This window comes from Hevea brasiliensis, chromosome 9, assembly GCF_030052815.1.
Source record: "Hevea brasiliensis isolate MT/VB/25A 57/8 chromosome 9, ASM3005281v1, whole genome shotgun sequence".
Classification (NCBI taxonomy): domain Eukaryota; kingdom Viridiplantae; phylum Streptophyta; class Magnoliopsida; order Malpighiales; family Euphorbiaceae; genus Hevea; species Hevea brasiliensis.
Window position 1 is genome coordinate 21,098,298 of NC_079501.1, and position 23,777 is coordinate 21,122,074.

The window sequence follows — 23,777 nt, forward strand, 5'->3', positions numbered from 1 at the left end:
ATTTGAATAACAGTTTTCCATCAACCAAGATGTGTGAGAATGATTTGAACTTTCTTGTTTGCAAATGATGATAAGTGAGTTTTACTTTTAAGGGCTAATTATTAGATACATTAAGAGTACTAAAAATTAATACTCCCTTTTTCACAGAAAAGTAGGCACTCACTATAATATAGGAAGTAGGTTTCACATGATTGTAAGAAATGGTATATATACACTGAGTGCACCTAATAATTGCCCTACTTAAAATTGTAAAGTCTTGAGTTCAAGTCTCAACTAGCTCTCTCTCTCTCTCTCTCTCTCTCTCTCTCTCTCTCTCTCTCTCTCTCTCTCTCTGTGTGTGCGAATTTGACCGAACAAATTCTTATTCTTGACATTGAGTTTTTCTCTCTCTCTCTCCCTCTCTCTCTCTCTCTGTGCGAATTTTACCGAACAAATTCTTATTCTTGACATTGAGTTTTTCCATGCTCTAGCATGACAGATGAAGAAAAAAAACCAGTTATTATTTTGTTATAAATGGAGAAACAAGCAAGCTATTGAAGAAAAGAAAATGGTAACCCATGTCCATTCTGCAACAAAAGAACAAGCATACAAATTTGAATATGCATCAACATTTGCACATTTTTGCATGCAGGTTTTAGTGCCTGTAAAACCCTCTCTGGTTCAATCTGAAAATTGCTATGACTTTGCATTCAATTATAAAGATTGCAGATGAAACTATTCTTGCTAGTCCAACCCCTATCATAGCGCATTTCAGTAGACCTGTTAGAAAGTGTAACACCCCTGATTTTTTATATATTATTATTGGGCTTCGTGTAGGTATCCTCAATTCGCGAAAATTTGACAGTTGTCCGGATCTGTGAATTTCCGGCCAGACAGACCAGCTACCGGAAAAGTCTCCGAATTGGATCGAGGTTTTGGCTACCCCACCATTGTCAGGCATCCCGAGCGCGTTCCCTAAGTCGGAATCGGCAAAGGTAAACCCGAACCTTGTTTTTTCGTAATTTTCTAGTGCTTAAATAGGATTGAAAATCCATAAAATATTCGTGGTAGCTTAGAAAATTACGATTCTTTTTGCAATAGCTTAGTAATATTTCTAAGGACCGCGGGGCAGAGTTTTATAATTTTTAGAGCTTATTTGGGCAGTTTTTGCAAAAATGGTCAATTATAGGGACTAAATTGAAATTTTACATATTGTGATGGATGATTGATTTGATGGGCCCAGGAGGGGCTGTGTGATGTGATTGAGTTGTTGATATATGGATTGTGGATATAGAAGTGTGTTTTGAGCCCTTTTGCAGGTTGGGTAGGTCCTAGGTATAGGGGAGACTCTGCCGGATTTTCGGCACGACTTAGGACGTATTGGTCTTTTTCTTTGTTTGTATTGAGTCAAATTTATTAAATGATTGTAATAAAATTGTCAGGTGAGCCGGGACAGCCTTCTTCCTCCGCCCAGCCGCCACAGTGATTGCCGTCAAGTCTGTGAGTAGAATATTAATTTTAATCGTAATTTCGATATTATTATATGTTCAAGCATGCCCATGCATCACTTATATGCATATATTTATGTAGTTAAACTCTAGGCACGATTTATGTTGCATTCATAACTGTTGATGTGCCATGGATGTTGTTGTGGTAATTTGGAGCAGTGTGCGTGTGTTGGCGTGCGTGTGATGTGGTGTGGACTATGGATAGGACGGGGTAGTCACGGCTTGAGTAATTCGCTGGGACCCGATCCTTCGAGGGGTAGTCACGGCTTGAGTAATTCGCTGGGACCCTCGATTTGATTATTAAGTGGAAGTCCGAGTTTGAGTAATTCGCTGGCATCAGGTTGGATATAAGAGAGCTGTATAGGGGATCAGCTCCCATATGTTATGATTGATACTACAGGGTGTGTGAGTGCTCCAAATTACCTTTTTGATGTTATGATGTGAAAATGTTGTTGATGTTGCATTTCACTCTACAGGGTGCATTAGTTTTAGATAGTTATAGAGATTATGGTTAAAATTGATATTTTACTCTCTGAGTCGAACGCTCACTCCAGTTCAAAAATTTTTACAGGCCACAGGAGGATATTTTATTCTGGGTTAACCTGCTTTTCTACTTCGCAGGTTGTTTATCAATATTTGTGTAATTTTATTTACTCCTAGAATTTCCGCATGTGTTAGAAGTATTTATTGATTATGGTCTGTAATATTATTATCATGTTGGACCTATAAACGTATAATGATATGCATGTTTGATGGATTGGATGAGGGAGCTGAGCTCCCATTTATTATTATGAGGATATGAGTATGTGGAGGGTGAGTTGAGCTCCCCAATTGAGTATTTATTGTGTTTACAGGTCGGGTGAGTCGAAAACTCCCTGTTGGAAAGTCTATTTTATGGCGGACTCTGTCCGCTTGTTTTCTTGATCTTGGGCCCAAATGGGCCTTAGAGTTGGGTTAATGAACAGTTAGGCTTACTACGGGCCTTGGGGCTTTAGGTGGCCTGAGTCCTAGTCTTGGTCCGGCCCATAGGTTGGGTCGTGACAAATGTGGTATCAGAGCTTAGGCTCCAGATTCATAGGAAAAAATTATCTTAGAGTTGGGAAGAGTCAACTAGGAGTCACATGCGTAGTAAAGGATTACATTTCGTCTTTTCTGTAATTCTTTGTTTCTAGATTCTACGTTATACCTCGGGAAATATAAGATTACCTCAGTTAGTGTCTTGATTTTCGTGGAGTACACAGAAATGTGAAATAGAGTTAGTAGACATGTGAGGTCTATCATGAGGATACGTACTCCAAGAAATGTTATATTTTTGTCAGTATGGGTTTAAATGGTGTGCCCATTTCGTGTAAGGCACGAGTACATAAAAGTGAGTCTTAAAAAATGAGTTGCCCTAGATAAGGATGAGGATACCACTACTGGCAATCATCAGTAGATGACCCAGTCATAATAAGTTTGTGATAATAGAAGATTCAGGAGAGATAAGAAATTAGGAGACCTAGTCTGTCAGGACGTATCGTAGTAACTATACAATGTTCTCGATGTCTGCTCTGTAAGCTGCAGATTATAGTACCGACATGAGATTATTGTGTAGAGCTGCGTACTTCCCTGTAGTGCTTATGATGAGGATGTTTGCAGGCAGTCTCTGTTTTGGTACAGTAATACCATAACAGAGTTCTATATCTGTAGAGGAGTTGGGAACTCCTAGTTAGGGGTCTAGAGTTAGAATATTGAGAGGTCACAGTGGGGTGATAACTAGAGTCAGTGACTCAGTTACCCTAGCATGAGCTAGAGTTACATCAAGAGTTGCCATCAGACCAGAGGTTTCGGACTAGTTGCAAAGTAAAGGTGACACCTATAAAGTGAGATTATCTAGTATTCAGTATGGAATTTTGGATGGTTTTTGCAGTATGACAAACATTTGGTTAGAACTTAGTGAGAATAGTATACCTTGTGTGTATCAGTATGAAATAAAGTACAACCCTACTACCTAGGGAAAGTCGGAACTATGAATTGATGATTCACAGAGCTATAATATGATAGGAGAGTCATTAATTTGACATGGTTTTGGGCAAGGTGGTAAATGTAGTATTTTTGTTGCAGCAAGTTAGGGTATAGTCCTATCTTTTCAGAAGGGATCGAAAGTTATTACTAATAATGGTGACCAACAAAATAGTGCCCCAGATGGGACTGTAGAGTGTGGTAGAGAGAAGTTGGCTCAGGTATCCTGCGGAGGATGCAAGTTCTATTATAGGAATCATATATAATCAGATCACGATGGATGTAAATCCTTTGAATTGGATGACGGGTTTGGGTGCCCGGAACCTTAAGTTTTGGCTAATTGAGTAAACATGGATAATAATAATAATAACAAATAAATAAAATTACTACAGAATCAGTTCTCGAGGTAGTAAGGGTATTATGTAAGCTAAAGGATAAGAATAGAGATCATACAATAAAAGTATGACTGTAATTTGCTGAGTTCCTTTCTAATTTCAAATTATTCAAAACAATAGTATAATCTAATTATAATAGTGTTAAGAGTAATAAATTAGCGAAGATAAATCACAGAAGGCCAATGGATAAAGAAAGTGCAGAATGAAAGTTTGGGCAATTGATTGCAGATGCAATATAATCTAAATGCTAGTGGAAGTACTAGCTAGAGTGGTTAAAGGACCAAATCTGAGTAGCACAGACATATGATAACGCGATAGAGACTCTGAAAGATATAGTTAGCAAGTATAGCTATTATGTTAGGAAGAAGAATGGAACCAGGGATAGAATAGTCAAGTTCTATTTTGGGTAAGACAAAGGAAATAAATGAAAGGACAACCTAAAGAGCGCATAATAAAAGGAACAAAGTTAAGATATAGGATAGGCTAAGTGTTATTCTTGGCAAGGAGAATGACAAGGATGGAAAACCCAAAATGGGACCACATTAGTGAGAAAAGTGATGGAGGTATGGAATACAATAATAATGAGTAAATGTTAGAAGGTGTGCGATGGTATTGCGGACTACCTAAATAGGTAGAGAAAGAGAAGTTAGTAAGCAGTAAGTTGAATAAAAGTCAGTCTAAGGGATCAAATAGGTATGATGAGAGGAAAAGAATGATAGATAATGACACATAGGTTTTAGGTTAGACTTTTGAGATAGTGAGAAGGTAGTTAGAGGTTCGTTATGAATGTCAGGCAAACATTTTTAGTGTGATCAACAGAATCACTTTGTAGTGAAGCAATAACGACAGGACAATAGTAGGGGTAGAACGAAAAGTAACAAGTCCGGATGGTTATAAATCACTAGAAAGTTCAAGGATCAAATTAATGACCCTAGATAAGGGTGGAATTAGTGTTGGAAGAATTTATTAGTGAGAGAAATCTTTCAGGAATCAACAAAAGTTAAGGGCACAATAAAAACGATGATAGATATGAATCATAGGTCGAGTATAAGTAAAGTTAATAAATTATAAAATATTATGTCAAGAAGGAAAATGGTACGGTAAAGGGTTCATGCAGATGATACCTTATAGGTAGAGCATAATTGTGCTAGGAGATGATGAAATTTGAAGAGAAAGACCAAGAAACTTAGGTGAAACGTTATAATATGACAATCGGGTGTAGTTGAATATAAGAGGATATTTTCTTTCTTTTCAAGTTTAGCTTGTGCTTTTGGTTCTAGAAGGTTATATAAGGAACAGAAACTGAGTCAAGGAGACCTAGTTATTGAGAGTTTAGTAGGCACAAATTCATACATAATTTCCTGATATGAGAATGACAGTAAGTGCATACCTAATATTAAGTATGAAAGGACGAACAAAGTAATGACAGGAGTTAAATTGAGTTAGCTACTAAGGCTTGCAACTGCTTTTAAACTATGAAATTGGAGGAAGTACTATTTATGGTTGAGATTCAATAGATGAAATTGTTCTGATGGGTAATTTGAGGTTGAAGTTTAGAAAGCTATGGGCGGTATATATGATTATATTAAGGAGAATGAACACGTGAAGTATCTTGTTTGGAATTAAGGCATGACACATATTTCCTACTGTGTTAGTTCGGATGGAACTTATAGTTTATGGGGCTTATATTCATCCAGGATAAGCAATTTCCTACTAAGGTGATAGGGAATGATAATGTTCGATAGTTAAGTTGGAAAAAGGGGATACAAGAAAAAATTTTTTCTATGGGTAATTATAAGTGTTACATAAGGTGAAGAATGTCTTGGTAGGAGTAAATTATAGGGTTAGAATTCTTGAAGTAATGAAACTAGTATTCAAGATAAGACTAAGAAATAAAAAGAAAGTTAAAGTTGATGATGGGATAGACATCTTTGAAGGAAAAGGTGTAAGGATGAGATAGGACTAAAATTAAGGAATAAGTATAGCAGGTTGAAATGATACCAGCAATACCAAAAATAGGAAAAGGAAAGTGGATAAGATGCAAAGGACAGGAAGAGAGCTCGATAGAGTCAGTTATAATGATGAGGATAAGGAGTGTCTAACCACTGCCCCTGTGTTAACACTACCTATGAGCGGTGAAGGATACAGGTGTCTTGTGACGCCTCCAGAGTTGGCCTAGGGTGTGTTTTGATGCGGAATGGAAAAGTAGTGGCTTATGCTTCAAGGCAGCTGAAAAGGCATGAGCAGAACTATCCCACCCATGATTTGGAAATGGCGGCTGTAGTCTTTGCACTAAAAATCTGGAGACACTACCTATATGGTGAAGTGTGCGAGATATACACCGACTATATTAGTTTGAAGTACATCTTCCAACAGAGGGATTTAAACTTGAGACAGAGGAGATGGATGGAGCTTCTGGAAGACTATGATTGCCCCATCCAGTACCACCCTGGGAAGGCCAATGTAGTAGCAGATGCTTTAAGCAGAAAATCTTCTGGCAGTTTGGCGCACATTTCAGCAGAGAAGAGACTGTTGATTTAGGAGGTACATGAGTTGATGGATCAAGGTTTAATCCTAGATCTTTCAGATGAGGGGGTATTGTTGGCTCACTTTTCAGTGAGGCCAGACTTGAGGGACAGAGTTAGAGTTTCCCGGACACGAGACCAACCAACAATTGATGAAGATCATAGAAAGAGTACAGCAAGGTGAAGGTGGTGAGTTCGGATTTGCCAATGATGGCGCCCTAGTGCAAGGTTCTAGGATATGTGTGCCTGATGTGGACAACCTCAGGAATGAAATCATGCGAGAGGCACACTACACACTGCATGATGTCCACCTGAGTTCCACCAAAATGTACCATGATGTGAAAGATAGCTCTTGGTGGAATGGCATGAAGAGAGACATAGCAGACTTTGTGTCCAAGTGCTTGACTTGTCGGAAGGTGAAGTTTGAACACGGTAGACCGGGAAGCTGCAAGAGCTCCCTATCCCAGAATGGAAGTGGGAAATGATCACTATGGATTTTGTGACTGGGTTGCCTCGTACCACGCGAGGATATGACTCGATATGGGTAATTGTAGACCGTCTGACCAAATCAGCTCACTTCTTGCCTGTAAAGACTACCTACTCTGTGGCATAGTATGCCCGGCTCTACATTCGAGAAATAGTCAGATTGCATGGAGTTCTGGCTTCCATAATATCCGAGAGGGCCTGATTCACTTCTTGGTTTTGGAGAAAGTTGCAGGAGGCACTTGGCACACAGTTGAACTTCAGTACGGCTTTCCACCCTCAGACAGACGGACAGTCTGAAAGGACAATCCAAACACTGGAAGACATGCTTCGCATGAGTGTCTTGGATTTTGGAGGTCAATGGGATGAGCAGCTAGCTTTGGTGGAGTTTGCCTACAACAACAGTTACCACTCCAGCATAGGGATGACACCCTATGAGGCATTATATGGAAGAAAGTGTAGGTCTCCTCTGTGTTGGACAGAAATGAGGGAAGCGAAGGTGCATGATGTAGACCTAGTGCAGTACACTTCAGAGATAGTTCCTTTAATCAGGGAAGGACTGAAAACTTTCAAGAGGCGTAAGAGTTATGCACTTGCACGGAGGGATGTGGAGTTTGCGATGGCGACTATGTATTCCTGAAGATTTCTCCAATGAAGGGAGTCATGAGATTTGGAAAGAATGGCAAGTTGGCATCTCGGTATATTGGACCTTTTGAGGTTACTGATAGAGTTGGAGCAGTTGCCTACCGGTTGGAGCTACCATCCAACCTTTCTCACGTTCATCCCGTGTTTCACATCTCTATGCTCAGGAAATATATTCCCGATTCTTCTCATGTACTACAGTCAGATGTAATAGAACTAAAGGAGAACTTGACATTTGAGGAGCAACCTGTAGCCATAGTGGACTACCAAGTGAGACAGCTAAGATCAAAACAGATCCCTATGGTTAAGGTTTTGTGGAGGAGCCAGTCAGTGGAAGAGTGCACCTGGGAGTCAAAACGGGACATGCGTAGCAAGTACCCTTATCTGTTCAATGTATAATCATGTGCTTTATTCTGCCTTGTGTAAAATTCGAGGACGAATTTTCTGTAAGGGGGGAAGAATGTAACACCCCTGATTTTTTATATATTATTATTGGGCTTCGTGTAGGTATCCTCAATTCGCGAAAATTTGTGATTGTCCGGATGCGTGAATTTCCGGCATGCACTACCACTCTGGAAAAGTCTCCGAATTGGATCGAGGTTTTGGCTACCCCACCATTGTCAGGCATCCCGAGCGCGTTCCCTAAGTCGGAATCGGCAAAGGTAAACCCGAACCTTGTTTTTTCGTAATTTTCTAGTGCTTAAATAGGATTGAAAATCCATAAAATATTCGTGGTAGCTTAGAAAATTACGATTCTTTTTGCAATAGCTTAGTAATATTTCTAAGGACCGCAAGCGAGTTTTATAATTTTTAGAGCTTATTTGGGCAGTTTTTGCAAAAATGGTCAATTATAGGGACTAAATTGAAATTTTACATATTGTGATGGATGATTGATTTGATGGGCCCAGGAGGGGCTGTGTGATGTGATTGAGTTGTTGATATATGGATTGTGGATATAGAAGTGTGTTTTGAGCCCTTTTGCAGGTTGGGTAGGTCCTAGGTATAGGGGAGACTCTGCCGGATTTTCTACGACTTAGGGCGTATTGGTCTTTTTCTTTGTTTGTGTTGAGTCAAATTTATTAAATGATTGTAATAAAATTGTCGTGAGCGATGACCTTCTTCCTCCGCCCGCCACGATGATTGCGCCAATTCTGTGAGTAGAATATTAATTTTAATCGTAATTTCGATATTATTATATGTTCAAGCATGCCCATGCATCACTTATATGCATATATTTATGTAGTTAAACTCTAGGCACGATTTATGTTGCATTCATAACTGTTGATGTGCCATGGATGTTGTTGTGGTAATTTGGAGCAGTGTGCGTGCGTTGGCGTGCGTGTGATGTGGTGTGGACTATGGATAGGACGGGGTAGTCACGGCTTGAGTAATTCGCTGGGACCCGATCCTTCGAGGGGTAGTCACGGCTTGAGTAATTCGCTGGGACCCTCGATTTGATTATTAAGTGGAAGTCCGAGCTTGAGTAATTCGCTGGCATCAGGTTGGATATAAGAGAGCTGTATAGGGGATCAGCTCCCATATGTTATGATTGATACTACAGGGTGTGTGAGTGCTCCAAATTACCTTTTTGATGTTATGATGTGAAAATGTTGTTGATGTTGCATTTCACTCTACAGGGTGCATTAGTTTTAGATAGTTATAGAGATTATGGTTAAAATTGATATTTTACTCTCTGAGTCGAACGCTCACTCCTGTTCAAAAATTTTTACAGGCCACAGGAGGATATTTTATTCTGGGTTAACCTGCTTTTCTACTTCGCAGGTTGTTTATCAATATTTGTGTAATTTTATTTACTCCTAGAATTTCCGCATGTGTTAGAAGTATTTATTGATTATGGTCTGTAATATTATTATCATGTTGGACCTGTAAACGTATAATGATATGCATGTTTGATGGATTGGATGAGGGAGCTGAGCTCCCATTTATTATTATGAGGATATGAGTATGTGGAGGGTGAGCTGAGCTCCCCAATTGAGTATTTATTGTGTTTACAGGTCGGGTGAGTCGAAAACTCCCCGTTGGAAAGTCCATTTTATGGCCGGACTCTGTCCGTTTGTTTTCTTGATACTGGGCTCAAATGGGCCTTAGAGTTGGGTTAATGAACAGTTAGGCTTACTACGGGCCTTGGGGGCTTTAGGCTGGCCCAGGTCCTAGTGCCGGTCCGGCCCATAGGTTGGGTCGTGACAGAAAGTCTGAACTAAAAGCTCTTAGACCTGAATAAATCCTAAACAAGCCAAAAGGTTTCATATTTTGAACATCAAAAAATGGATTACAACTCTGCAAAGAAACTACTTTCATCATTTACTATCATTGTAAATACAACTGTGGAATAAGCACAGAACTACCTGAATTAATAAAACATGGGAAACTGGAGCATTTCTCAATGAACCAAATACATGTGTACATGCAGAATCAGTGTCGTGTGGGATCTAATCTTTTACCTTAGAAATGATTCTGATAAGCTGATGGAAATGGTGAAGTCAAGCTACCTCACTTCTACATCCTTTGAAGTTAAATCTACATGTCATGCCAAAAGCATACTTTATGCCTAAAATTCATCAGTCATATATTCCGAAAACAAGTCTATCAAAAGCTTTAATGGCAAAAGAAAGACATGCAGTTGTATTCTGCTTCACTAAAATTTTAAAATATGGACTCTTTCAATACCAGTTAATGACCTATAATTTGGCAAGAAGCTCTAAGAGCAGGAGCTCCGCTCTTAAGCAACTCAATATTTACTAATAAAATTGGCATATAATGCCAAGGCTCATGCAAGTCAGGGAATGCTTATCTCCATTTCATTTTCCATATTCATATAGAAATTCACTGTAAAAAAAGAACATAAAGAAAAAAAAAATTATAGAAAGGAACAATTATAAATGACCAAATTACACCTAAAAAATAATAGCTTTCACTTTAGATACTCTAATTGTTGACTTCGTTTCCTATTCAATCCTGAACATATTCAGTGACAATAGTGACCAAACCAGCAGAATTTCCCTCCTCCCTCACACAATTCTTCCTCTTCATAACCTCTGCTGTAAATCCACCATAAAAGATTAGTAAGTGAGTTACCATCATCATGACCAGTCAGGTTTCTGATCTTCTCCAAAGCACTTTGTTTGTCATAGATTGCTTCCAAGGCATAGACAAATCCTTTCCACCCTTCACCCACTCCTTCTCTTCCTAGAGCTGGTAACGTCCAATTCACAAGCTCCCTTATAAAGCCTACATCAGAGAATAAAACCTCGCTGATAGGCAACAAGGGCAACAATTGAATTCCAAGCCTACACTCTTTCCATTCAGCAGGTGCAAACCAAAGTCCACTATCCCTTTTGTTAGCCCACAAAACACCCACCACCCTATTCTCTCTAGTGAAATCCTCTTCATACAAATTATCACCCTCTTTAACATGCCACCATGTTTGTGCTGCATGAATCTCCAAGGCAGCAAGCAATGATCCAGTGGCAACAAGATGAGTGTCTCCATAGGCCAATCCCATCAAAGCTGCTGAATAGTATGCATTCACTGCCTCACTTGTGCTCTCCTGGTTCCGTCCATCAGCAAATTCAGTTAACCCTCCAGCCCAAGAGTGCAATTTATACAAATCAAAGCACCTAAGACGTGGATAATTTGAATTTGACCGCCTGCCCAAGTTCATAAAATCCGCCATAAGAGCATAAGCTTGTGGCCTATACTTCCTCCCCCACAATGGGTCAAATTTTGCAAGAACAGCAATACCATAAAGAAAGTAGCCTATATGATAATGGTGATCATTATAAACTCCAAATCCAAAATCTGCACCAGAATCACTTGATCCTTGTTTGGTGACAATTCCACCCCACTTATCATCATACAGAAAACCATTGGCACCAAATGTACCCTCCAACCATGGCTCAATTGTTTCCTTCAAGTACTTCCTTATTACCGGAATCACATCAAGAAAACCCACCTCCTCTGCTATCAAAGCCAACCTTGCTGCTCTTGCAACCAATTTCCCATAAAAATAAGATGAGGTTGTTGTTATAGCTGATGCATTTAAACCCTCAACATCCTTACGAAGTGCAGAAACAATTTCAGCATATGATTCCTCTTTGATACCCTTAATTGAATGCCATTTTACTGAAATAGGATCAGTTTTCAACATCCAGGAATCTCCAACAACACCAACAAGATCACCATCAATACTTCTATATTTAAAATCATTTAAAATAATAACATTTTCACCAGATAAAAGCTTGGTATGTAAAGGATGTGCAAGCATAAGCAAATCACCCCAGCCTTTCTTTTCCCACTTATACTCTAAACAAAATGGTTTAGTCAAAGCTGCATCACCTGATACAGCATAGCAAGAACTGAACCGATCAAGAATTGCTTCATATTTTGGGTCAGAATCCGGCAATATTGCAATCCTTATCATGCCGGAAAAACCATCAGAAGTGATTGAAGAAAGGCTGTGACTCAAATTTATTCGGGAAGAGGAATATATAAGCCATGTTTGACCGTTATTAAGCTTAATGCTGAACTTGGTGAGTGAATTATTCGAAGAAAATGAAAGAATGGCGTGGATTGTTGATATAGAAATTGAAGTATTCCCAGTAATCGAACATGTCAAAAAGGGGCTTCCTCTAACAAGAAAGAAGCGAAAGTTTGAAGAGGGTATATCCAAGGTGACGCTAAGATCACTATAAGAAGAGATGATATGACTTTTTTGTGAACCTGGGTGAATTTTATTTGATGCAGAGATGGTGAGATCAGGAACAAAAATCTGGTACATGAAAGATGAATTATGAAAAAGAGATGGATAAGAGATAGAAAGGGAAAAGTCAGAAGATTTGATGAGATAAGGATGGATATATTCAGGCTGGTCACCATTTTTAAGGGTAAAGTTCTGAAAGAAAGAGTTTGTAGGCAATGGGGATGAGAGGAGGGAAGGAGAAAAGAAGAGAGAAGGATCAGGGAGGACAGAGGATTGGGCTTTAGGGAAGAGAAATGGAAAAGTTGAACGCCTGAGGTGAGATTGGGGAACCATGTTTGAAGCTGGAGGAGATGAAGCTGGTGGTGGTGTTGGATAGGAACTTGGCGAAGTGGGTTTATAAGAATGGTGCCTGCGAGGTTTTTGGAAAGACTTAGTGACTCGATTTAAAATCTGTCTAGTAATTAAAATAAAACTAAAATTTTAATATGATTTCAGTTTAATTTTTTATTATTTCAATTCTAATTTAGTATGATTTTTTGTTTCTCTATTTTGATTTAATTTTTAATTTTTAAAAATATTTTATATAATTATTTTTTAAAAAAATTATACTTAAATTAATATTTAAATTTTAAATTAAATTATTAATACATAATATATCATATAATATATCTTTAATTATTTTTAAATTATATAATATTTAGAAAAAAGTATTTATACAATTGAAGATTAAATATATTATATTATATAATAATATAAGTATATCTTATATTATATATTTTAACTATTTATTAATTATATAGTATTTAAATATAAGATATAAATATAATTAAAAATTAACATATATATAATATAATAGTTAATTTATAATTAATAATTATAAGATAATTTAATATATTTATAATTAAAATTATTAAAAAAATATAGAGAAATAACATATAATATTAGATTATATTTAATTCATAATTATATATATACATATATAAATATATATAATTATATTGAAAATATATAGTGCATCAAAAAAATATGTATAAATCGGTTCTCAATTAAGTTCTAGTTCGATTTTTATACAATTTTGATTGAGTTCTTAGTGAATAACCAAAATCGAATAAAAGTAAAAAAAACTTTCGTTCGATATTGTTTTTATCGGTTCGATACAATTTTCGATTCAGTTTGATTCTCCAAGAACTATGCACAGAGGAATTATTAGATGCACCCGGTGCACATACACCTTCTCTCATAATCACGTGGGACCCATTTCTTATATAATAGGAAGGACCCACTTTCTGTGAGATATGAAGCTATTTTTTAGTGCTCCTGATGTACCTAATAATTAGCCCTATGCACAATACTAATGCTGATGTAGATATGGATTTGGGTGAAATTATATATTAGATAACAATTATTAGTTGTTTTTTTTTTTAAAAAATATTTGTTGGGATTTGGTAGAGAGGAAAGAGGGGGGAGATGAAGAAATTTGACTAGTTTGTTAGTTATGAGTTTTCCTTCCTAAGTTTGCAGCAGGAAGCGGACGAGACAGGGTGTTTTGTGGGGTTGCAACTTGGCTTTAAGGTTCCGTTGAAGAAATGAAAATGGGGGATTAGGAAGGGAAGTGCGAAAAGAGGGAGAAGGGAGAGGTTGGATTGGAAGGGAAGTTCTAGCTTGTGGGACATTTGAGGTCAAGGTTTAAGGTATATGATGATTGCAAGATACATTGAGAAAAGGTCCACTGAATCCCCATGGTGAAGAAAGGGATAATAATTTGGGTTTTAATAATTAAAATGTTGTACGTTTGAGAAGAAGGAAGCCATCAAATTAAGGAGCATCCTTCAAGTTTCTTTTTTTTTTTTCAACGCTATTATCATTATTATTAAAAATAATATTTCATTAGAAGGCTTGTCAAAAGTATAAAATATATTTTAAAAAGCTTCGTAACTCTATAAAGATTCTAACTATAACTATTATATTATATTTTAAAATTAAAAAATTATAATATTATAATCATATAAATTTAAAAATAATTATTAAAATTTATCTCTATTAACAAAGAAGGAGATCCACTGACCAGGTAGGGAGAGGCATCTCCCTCTATCCAGAAGAATGGAGGATTAAAATTTATCTCTATTAACAAAGAAGGAGATCCATTGACCAGGTAGGGAGAGGCGTCTCCCTCTATCCAAAAGAATGGAGGAAACAACCGCATACATGCCTTGGAGAAGAGAAAACATAAAGAAATTAGAAAAGAAAAAAAAATACTCATTATTATTATTATTATTATTATTATTATTATTATTATTATTATTATTATTATTATTTGAGCACTAAATGATATAGTATGTAAATGTTACTCAGTGGGAAGTTTCTTCTGGTGGAACGGTGGGGCTCAAGTATGAATCCGGTTTCTTGTTAGCCTTACTTAATGGCATTGTATTAGGGTAAGAATGTAAAATCGCTTCTTGTCAATCAATGGACACCCGCGTCACATCAATTGATAATCAAATTGATTTTAATTGATAATCAAATTTAATTTTTCAATCTAGTTATTTACATCTAATCAATTTAAATTAAAAAAAAATAAAATAAAAATTTAATTTGATCCGGTTAATTCAATTAAAATAACTGAATTAATTAAATCAACTAAAATTTGTTATTTGCCACATCATTTTGACGATCTATCTATTACAATCTCTAATTTTGTTTCACAAAGAATCACAATTCTCACGCTCAACTCCCAGATTTTGCCTCCACCGGTTCTTCTCCCGATATTGCGTATTTTTTTCTTTTTTTTTCTTTTCTTCTATAACCCATAATTTTCTATTTAAATCAATTAAATCCAATTTTTAGAAAAAATTAATATATTTTATTTAAAAATTAAAATTAATAGTATAAAATTAATTAGAAAATTTATTAATTTAATTTTTTTTTATTAAACTTACTTTAACTTGAAAAGAATTATAAATTAATTAAAATAAAAACTTAAAAATAGATTTATTTAAACATAAATCAAAAGTCTCCCTACAAAAATTTATGCAGTCCAACCTCCCCCTCTCGCGCTAACTCTAAGTCACCGACTACATGCGTTTCACACACTCTAAAACTTATTATATTAATAATATCAATTTACTTAAAATAATTATAGCTATTAGCTTTTTAAATTCAAATTCATTCTGCCTGTAAAAATTTCATTAAAAAAATATTAGTTACTATTATAATATAATATTAATTACAGCTATGAAAATTCTTGGGAAAAAAAATATTATGATGTATATGCAATATTTGTAGTTAATATGAAGAATCTGCCATGAACTTAGTATTATTCTTTAGTAATATGAAGCTCATCATCGTATATGCATCCATCTCATTGCATGAATCTAGATTTACAAATTAATCCACCACAAGCCTGAAATACAAAAATAAAGAACCACTAAATTAATAAAAGCTAAAAAAAAATTTACAAAGAAATGAATTTATCTGAACTTCATTTTCCTGTCACTTGAACGAAGCTTCTCCTGATTTGAGTTCTTATCATGACCGCCGCCTTCCATCTTCAACATCTCCAGCAAGAAATCACTCCATGTGTCAATTGGTCCAGGCAAGCACCAGTGCACACAATCATTATACAATGTGACATTTTCATGTGGCCAATGCCCATATCTACTCGGGTGACCGTCTGGTCTCAGCAACATGGCCTGTGTAGTGTCAAGCAACCTAAACTTCAAGCCCACTTTATTCCCTTCCCTTTCGGCAAGCTTAAACTCCTCTACTTGGGTCACATAGAGGTCCAAGTTTATACCCTCTAATTTGGTTTCATTGGTCCTATAAGGTCTTGTTCTCAAGCAATTACCCCCTCGGTTCCACTCGCCATTTTCAAAGTGTGAAGGTGCAAATGTCCTAAGGAAGGTTATGCCCTTAAAATTCTCTAAGCTATTAATAGCTCTAAAGGCAGTCCTAAAAGCCATTCTGTACCCATAAGACATTGGCAAATCTGTGACATTGTCTAAGAGGCAAAAGCGGCAGCCAACAATTTGGTGATTTTGGTAGTAAACAGATGGACGAAAGAACCAATGGCCAGCATTTATGATGAGATAATCGAATTCTTCGATCTGGGTAGTCCATTCTTCATTGAATTGATCAAGGTAGAGATTGAAAAGGCCAGTATGGGTTGGTCCATTGGCATCTGCTTCTTCTGCCTTCACTAAATGGGGTGACCAAAATGTTGCCATGGTGAAATTGTAAGATGGGTACCTCCAACGTTTGAATTGCTCATCTGGTGTATATGAAACATCTATGGGATATTCCACCTGAAATTAGAGTATGCCATGTCAAGTACTTACTAGGGGAGAAAATGGGAAATAAGTTTTCCACATGGACGTAATCAGTTTCTTAAATTGGATGACTGTAGTGGCTGATTGGAAACTAGTTTAGCTTAGTCCAATGACGAAAGGCATAATACTCGAGTTAAAGTGCTTTCTTATTTGGTCTGATTATAGTGAATAAGTAAAGATCGAACAAATTAAGAATTTAATTGAGATTTAATAGAATTGAATTGAAATTTAATTGATATATTAGTAAATAAATACTATATATTATAAAATTAATATTTTTAAACAATAATAATGTATTGTTATGCTTAATATTATAAATAATTATTAAAATAAATCTAATTAAATTTTAATAAGTAAATTTTTATAAAAAAATAATTCAAAATTTCTATTAAAATTTAAATAATAATATTTTATAATTAAAGAAATATTTAAAATAAAATTTTCATAATACTAAAGTTATTTATATCAATAAAAAAAATAAATCTCAATATATTAAAATTTTATAACACAATAAATAGAAAAAAAATTTAAAATAGGATCCGTTCTGAATTTGATATCATGTTTGTGCAAAATGGAAAAAATAATTAATGTCTTAGGTTAACTAATTAACCTAACGCATGCAAATCAAAATTGATGTCACTGTAAAAACATTTTGTATAGACAATATATATGTAAATTCCTACTTTTTTTTTTTATTTTAAGCAAATTCCTACTTAGATAAGCAGAGTATATATGGATTAATTGACATATAGAGGAGGATCCATACACGAATTTTTATATCAATTTGTATGTATGATTTAATTTAATCAATGTTACAGTTGATTAAGATAAAATTACTATTTAATCATTACATTAATTTTAACAAAATTAATTAATTATTTTTTATTTTTTTAAAAAATACTATTTAGTTTTTTTTTTAATTTTCAATCCTTGAACTGTTTAGTCTTTTAAACTATTTAGTCTCTCCCGTTAATTTTTATATTGGTCAAGTTCATTAAAAGAGAAAATAATTGCAGATAGTGATGGAATAATTTACATATTTAAAATTACAATAACTAAATAGTTGTATTATTTAAATTATAAAAATTAAATAATTTAGTTAAGAAAAAAATTTGCTTTAAAATGATGGTAGGACTAAATAATTCACGGACTATAACATAGAGGGATTAAATAATATATTATTTTAAAATAAAGGAGTAAATAATAATTTTACTTTTAATTAAATATACTCTTGTCAACTTAACCAATTGTTGATTGTCCACTTAAGAAAACAATGAGAAATTAATACAAAATAATTCTGACTAATTCTGGCGATGAAATTTTCATGTGATCATAGATATAGACTTTGTCAAAACCCAAAGGAAAGAAGAAAGTATAGAGAATTTTAGCACAGAAAAAAAGAAATTAACATTATAGTGGTAATTAATTAACACTTACCCTGGAAAGAAGGCATATCAAAGACTGCATTTGGTTTCTACCCACAGAGTCTCCAACAAAGGCCATAGATTTGCCTCTAACAATTTGCAGGAACTGAGCAGGGTCAAAAACTGGTAGCTCACACCCATCAGGTTTCCATCTCCATTTCATGAACTCTGTGTCTGGTCTGCCATATTTCATGCAATTTTGATGCTCATGTATTGCCCAACATGTTGTATTTGTGTAGTATGGGGCTTCAGGATTTGGTACCCATTCTCCAGAGAATATATCGCATTTCTTAGTTACTGGGTCATCATCCTTAAGACCATGTGATGAAGAAGGTGGTGACTTAGGAAAATTTTGCAGCAAATATGAAGGGTACCCTGGTAAAGGGTAACATAGAGGAATTATTGTGAGAAGAAGTAGGGCAAAGGTTCCTAGTAGGACTATAGTTAATGGCGTCTTTTTTAGTGCGTGAGATTTGCCAAATGGAATAAGCTCCATAGCTTGAAGCTTCATTTGAGAGAGAGAGAGAGAAAATTAGGACAAAGAGACCTCGCATATGTATTTATTGAGAGAAATTGACAGGAAAGAGACCTATTACTTTCATTTATATGTATTGGGTTTGGCTAGTTCAAACAATTAATTAATTAATTGATTTGGTACTTAATTATTTCTTTGATATTAATTTAATAATTAAATAAGAGTTACAAATTAAGTCATATTATAATAAAAAAAAAATATAGATGATATCCACCTTCTTAAAAAACACATATGACTAGTGAAAATATATAAATCCTAAATGATCTATTTAATATGATAGCCTTATATCTTTTGAAGTGGAATGCGTGGCCCCATAACTCTTGCTTAATTACTATCCACGTTAATAAATTAATAATAGTTTTAGGGATGAGTTATTATTTAATTCTTATATTTTAATAAAATTAATTATTTAATTTTTATATTTTAAAAATATACTATTAGTCTCTCCGTTAAATTTTCTGTTATTCATATTAGTCAAACTATTATTTAGTCTCTTTACTTTAAAGAAAATAATTAATTGATCCCTATATTTTAAAAAATACTACTATTTTATTCATCTATTTTAATGAAACTAATTTATTGGTTCTTATATTTTAAAAAATACTACTATTTTATTCATCTATTTTAATGAAACTAATTTATTGGTTCTTATATTTTAAAAAATATAGTAGTTTGAAAAATATATTTTTGATAAAAATATAAATTTTATTATTTGTAAACTAAATATGAATTTATTTTTTTTTAATTTTATTTCTTAGAAGCTATTTTTGTGTTTTTTCTACTTGAAAATAATTTTCATTGATTAAGAAAAGTAATTAACCCTTTTGTATAGACAACTTTCACCATTATTATAAAAAAAAAAAATGAAAGTAAAGAGATAATTAGGGGATAAGGGTGGGAGCGTGGAAGATAAAATATATAAAGGGAGAAATAAAAGAGGATAAGAGAGAAATAAGTAAAAAGGATTAGGATAATTTAAGTATAAAAAAAATCATAGAACTAAATAATCAAAAAAGTTAAATTATGGAGACTAATTTATATGTTTTTTTAAAATATATGAACTAACTAATTAGTTTCATTAAAATAGTTAGAATAAATAATAATTTGACCAATATTATTAATAGAAAATTGATGAAAAAACTAAACAATTTAATAAAAATAAAATATAATGACTAAATAATAAATTTTTTAAAATATAAAAAATAAATAATTAGTTGCATTAAAATAGGAAATTTAAATAAAATGTTTAAGGACACATACAACTATGAAATATACTAATTAAAACTTAACAAAATTAAAAAGGTTATACATAATTTTAAATAAGTTATGATTTGTTTTCCCAATTAGGTTTAGCCCTTCAAATGGAGATGAAAAATAAATCCCATGATCAAATGAATTTTAGTTTAATTATTTGAATTATTTCAGGCTACTGCACATAAACTTATATGAGTATTTTAAATTAAAATATTAATTTTTCAAATATTTATTAATATCTGGGTCAAAATTTGAACCAATTAATTATATCAACCTAAATAAATTAATATCAAATTAAGCTATCAAATCTTTAGTTTAATTTTCAATTTTACAAAATATTTTAAATTTTACACATATTAAAACAAATTATGTGTACCTTAAAATGTAAAATTAAATTAAAATTGATAAGTTCTACCTTCATATACATATGGATTCTAGCATTATTATGATCAAGAACAAATTAAGCAGCCAGGTGACATTAAGCTAAAGAATAATTAATGGGTAGGATTAGGAAGATTAAGTATATGATTAAAAGAATGCTAATATACAATAGTTGGTGGGATTAACATTTTTCCAATTTAATTTTAATCTCTTGGCATGTTGTCTTGTCTTGCTTGTAAATTAATATCAATTTGAATCAATAGTCCCTCAGAGAAGTGGCAAGTAATTTACAAGTACATGAGCAGAGCAGGTGAACAACAGAAAAGTGTTTACCAAATAGCTTCATCATCACCACCATGAGAATCTAATGCTATGCCATGCCTTCATCTAAATTCATTATTCATGTACTTGAAAAACAATATATACATGATTTGTCTCTGTTGGACAGCTCAACCCAAAATAGGTGAAGTGCAACTATCTTGATAAAGGCAGATTGTATTTTTTTAATGTGTGATTGGCATTCTACAATCTGGCAGCTAATTAGTATAATCTTGCATATTAATTAAGTACTGTGCCCACATAATTTGGCAATTGTGTTAAAGTGAGCATGGATTTGATTGGAGTCTGCATAAGTCACTAGTTTGGTATTACATTTCTATCATAGGTTTCACACAATGTAGTTGGGTTTTCATTTTCATATTCACAAACAGAACCATCTCTGTTGGACTGTCATCTTAATATTGAGAATTCATAGGTTGGCCATATAATTAAGTTTCTGCTAATAGAGTTTTAGTGCAGACTCACAAGTAACTTGTTGGACTTACTTGGGTATTACGGCCGAAATCTTAAGATTGAGTAAACGTATCAACTTTTAAGTAGAGTGGACATATTTTGATTTAAGCAATGGGAGTAGAAACTTTTAGGTAAATTGCATATGGGAAGTCAGCATTTATCAGAGATTATAACAGGCCCAATTGGGTTAGAAATTGTATGCAGTTCAGCCCAGCTCAGCCTAAATGAATTTGACCAAATCAGATCCAATCCAACCGGTATGAATTGGCTCAAATTGGTTTTGATTTTGAGCCCAATTTTATAATTATCTTGAAAATTTCAAATTAAAATCAAAGGGGAAAAAAAAAATCAGAAATTTATAGAAAAGGAAGGGTAGGGTTCACGTGTGGATGGAGCACAGTTAAAATGTCGTTATTGACAAAAGGAACTAAACAGAGTGACAGTAGCTGTAATGAAAACAAATTGGGTATCCATATGTATTTGCTTTGAGAAGTGCAAAAACCAAATCCATGAGCTATCTCTCTACATGAGATAAGATTATTATTCATTGCTGGCCACTTGTTTTTTTTTTTTTATTATTTTTTTAAGAAAATATTTTCTGTAAAAATAATTTTTATTATTTGATTATAATATTAAATTAATATTACATATTTATATATATTATATATATAATTAATTTCGTATTTCAATAAGACTATCAAAATTATTTTAAAAAAAAAATTTTTTTATTAATAAAATATTTTTTATTAACTTATTTTTTAGTGCTTTAAATATTAAAAAATATAAAAAAAATATTCTACAAAATAAATGGAGTTTGAATTTAGAATTAAAATTAATATGAATTTAGAATTAACTTTAATATTATTAAATTAAAGTTTATTGTCTTTAATAAGAGAAAGAAAGTTAAAAGAAATCACAAGGCTGGAAAGTGATATTGGAGAGAAAGGAGTGGAGGAGGGCATTAGCCAAGCAAATTGTTATTTCACTCTCATTGTATTAATATTAGGTTTGGACCACATCATAGAGAGCAATTGTTACATCACATTTCACTACAACAAAATCCAATTCCCATACTAATTATCGTCACATCACATTCACTGCTACAAACCCAATTCCTATACCTTTTGCATAATTCTTGTTACATCGCATTCATTTTACCTATTCTTCCTTTGTAATTATGTCGTTTTATGTACATTATTGTCGTTTTATGTCCACATTTTCTCTTTATTCAAAGGTTTCAATCTCCATTCCTTTATCAACCCATATAAACATTTAATAGGCAATTTACATTAAAGTGAAAATAAAATCAATAACTTAACTTTAATTGGTATATTTCATAGAATAATAGAGTAGGTCATAATACCACCTCAAAGGGAAATCAATTTTTTTTATTAATATATGTAAGAAAAATGATTAAAAAAATTAAATAAATTTTTTTTATATATAATTATATATGTGTATAGAAATAATTAAGTAAAATATTTTTTTATTGATTAGGTTGTCAATTAATTAAGCAATGAAAACTAATTTGTTAACTAAGGAAAGAAAGGAAATCAATTAAGAATTAATTGAGAAATTTCTTATTAAAACAAGCGGAAATTAATTTATTAATTAAGAGAAGGAAATTAATTAAAAAAATAGTTAAGTAATTTCTTATTGACAGAGGTAGAGATTTTTCATTAATTGTTATGTAAAAATATAGTAAATATGAAATTTCTTATTAATTTAATTAGTAATTAATTTGCTCTATTTTTTTTTACGTCAACACTCAACTTTTTCTCATGAAAATTAATTTATTAATCTAGGGAAATCAATTAGAAAATAATTACGTAATTTTCTGTTATTATGAATGGAGATTTTTTTTTCTTTTAATTGTTGATACAGATAATAAATATAAAAAATTTTTAATTAATTTTAAATTGATTAGTAAATAATTTACTATTATTTTAATAAATCAACATCTCTTTATAACATGCTATGTGGTAATATTACCAAAATTGTCAAATAATTTAAAAAAAAAAATAAAAGTTTGTAACCCTCTAGTCAAATCCCCAAATCCAATTGATAAAAAGAATTTAGACAGTGGAGAAGGTTAGCGGATTCCGAAGCTACAGATCAATTTCTTCATAGTTCATGAAACAATACTTTATGTACAGAAAGTGTTACATAGAGACATCAAATAAAACAAATATAAATCCACATAAACACATTCTTTCTGGAGGGCATTTATGGAATAAAAAAAATAGGGAATGTACTATATCTATATGTATATGAAAATAATAGAATTAACTCATATATATTCTCCAGATGAAGTCAGAAGGGCTTGCTTCTTGAGGTCTGCCTTACCAAATGTAGCCTTGATGCCTTTTATTTTTTATCAGGGAATGAGGGAGTGAGGCTGAACCTAGTCTGTCAAAATAAGTGATATATTTTAACTGTATCAACTCAGGATGCGTAGCCATAATGTTTTCTGTGTGACTTGCAACCGTTAAATTCATTCGTATCATCTCTCTTACTTGCTTTCTTCTTCTCAAACCTTTTCCTAACTCTTCTCTTTCTAGCAGCTCTGTCCTGAGAAGCTCCATAAAAGTCCTTGCAGTTTCATTCCCAACTTCAACTTCTCTTCTTGCATCTTGCTTAACATTATCATTTCTCACGCTCAATCTCCTAATAAGGTTTCTGTCTCTCTCCTTTTCTCTAAGATTTAGCTTTGCCTATGAGTTACTAATCCTGACTTGTTTATATTCTTTTAGCAGGTTTTTTTTTTTTTTTTTTTACCATGGTGATGATGGGATTGGAGAGGTTGGTGGTAA

At 33.3% G+C, this 23,777-nt stretch overlaps 2 protein-coding genes and 1 long non-coding RNA gene across 3 annotated transcripts; 1 reads left to right on the forward strand and 2 right to left on the reverse strand.

Moving 5' to 3' along the window:
- The first annotated feature begins 791 nt into the window (after positions 1 to 791).
- LOC131183385 (uncharacterized) lies at positions 792 to 2,325 on the forward strand. The gene is made up of 3 exons (XR_009151488.1): positions 792 to 974; positions 1,422 to 1,479; positions 2,059 to 2,325. It is a non-coding gene; the product is annotated as an uncharacterized LOC131183385 (long non-coding RNA).
- Positions 2,326 to 10,330: 8,005 nt separating this feature from the next.
- On the reverse strand, positions 10,331 to 13,494 carry LOC110656005 (glucan endo-1,3-beta-D-glucosidase ARB_01444-like). Its single transcript, XM_058152169.1, has 2 exons — positions 13,379 to 13,494; positions 10,331 to 12,707 (listed from the first exon to the last, which is right to left on the reverse strand). Exons 1-2 carry the CDS (start codon positions 13,492 to 13,494, stop codon positions 10,520 to 10,522), a joined length of 2,304 nt encoding a protein of 767 aa, XP_058008152.1. The 3' UTR covers positions 10,331 to 10,519.
- Positions 13,495 to 15,582: 2,088 nt separating this feature from the next.
- Positions 15,583 to 18,568, reverse strand: LOC110656028 (protein trichome birefringence-like 19). The gene is made up of 2 exons (XM_021812553.2): positions 18,016 to 18,568; positions 15,583 to 16,554 (listed from the first exon to the last, which is right to left on the reverse strand). The coding sequence occupies exons 1-2, from the start codon at positions 18,511 to 18,513 to the stop codon at positions 15,721 to 15,723; spliced, it is 1,332 nt and encodes a 443-aa protein (XP_021668245.2). The 5' UTR covers positions 18,514 to 18,568; the 3' UTR covers positions 15,583 to 15,720.
- Between the last annotated feature and the right edge of the window lie 5,209 nt (positions 18,569 to 23,777).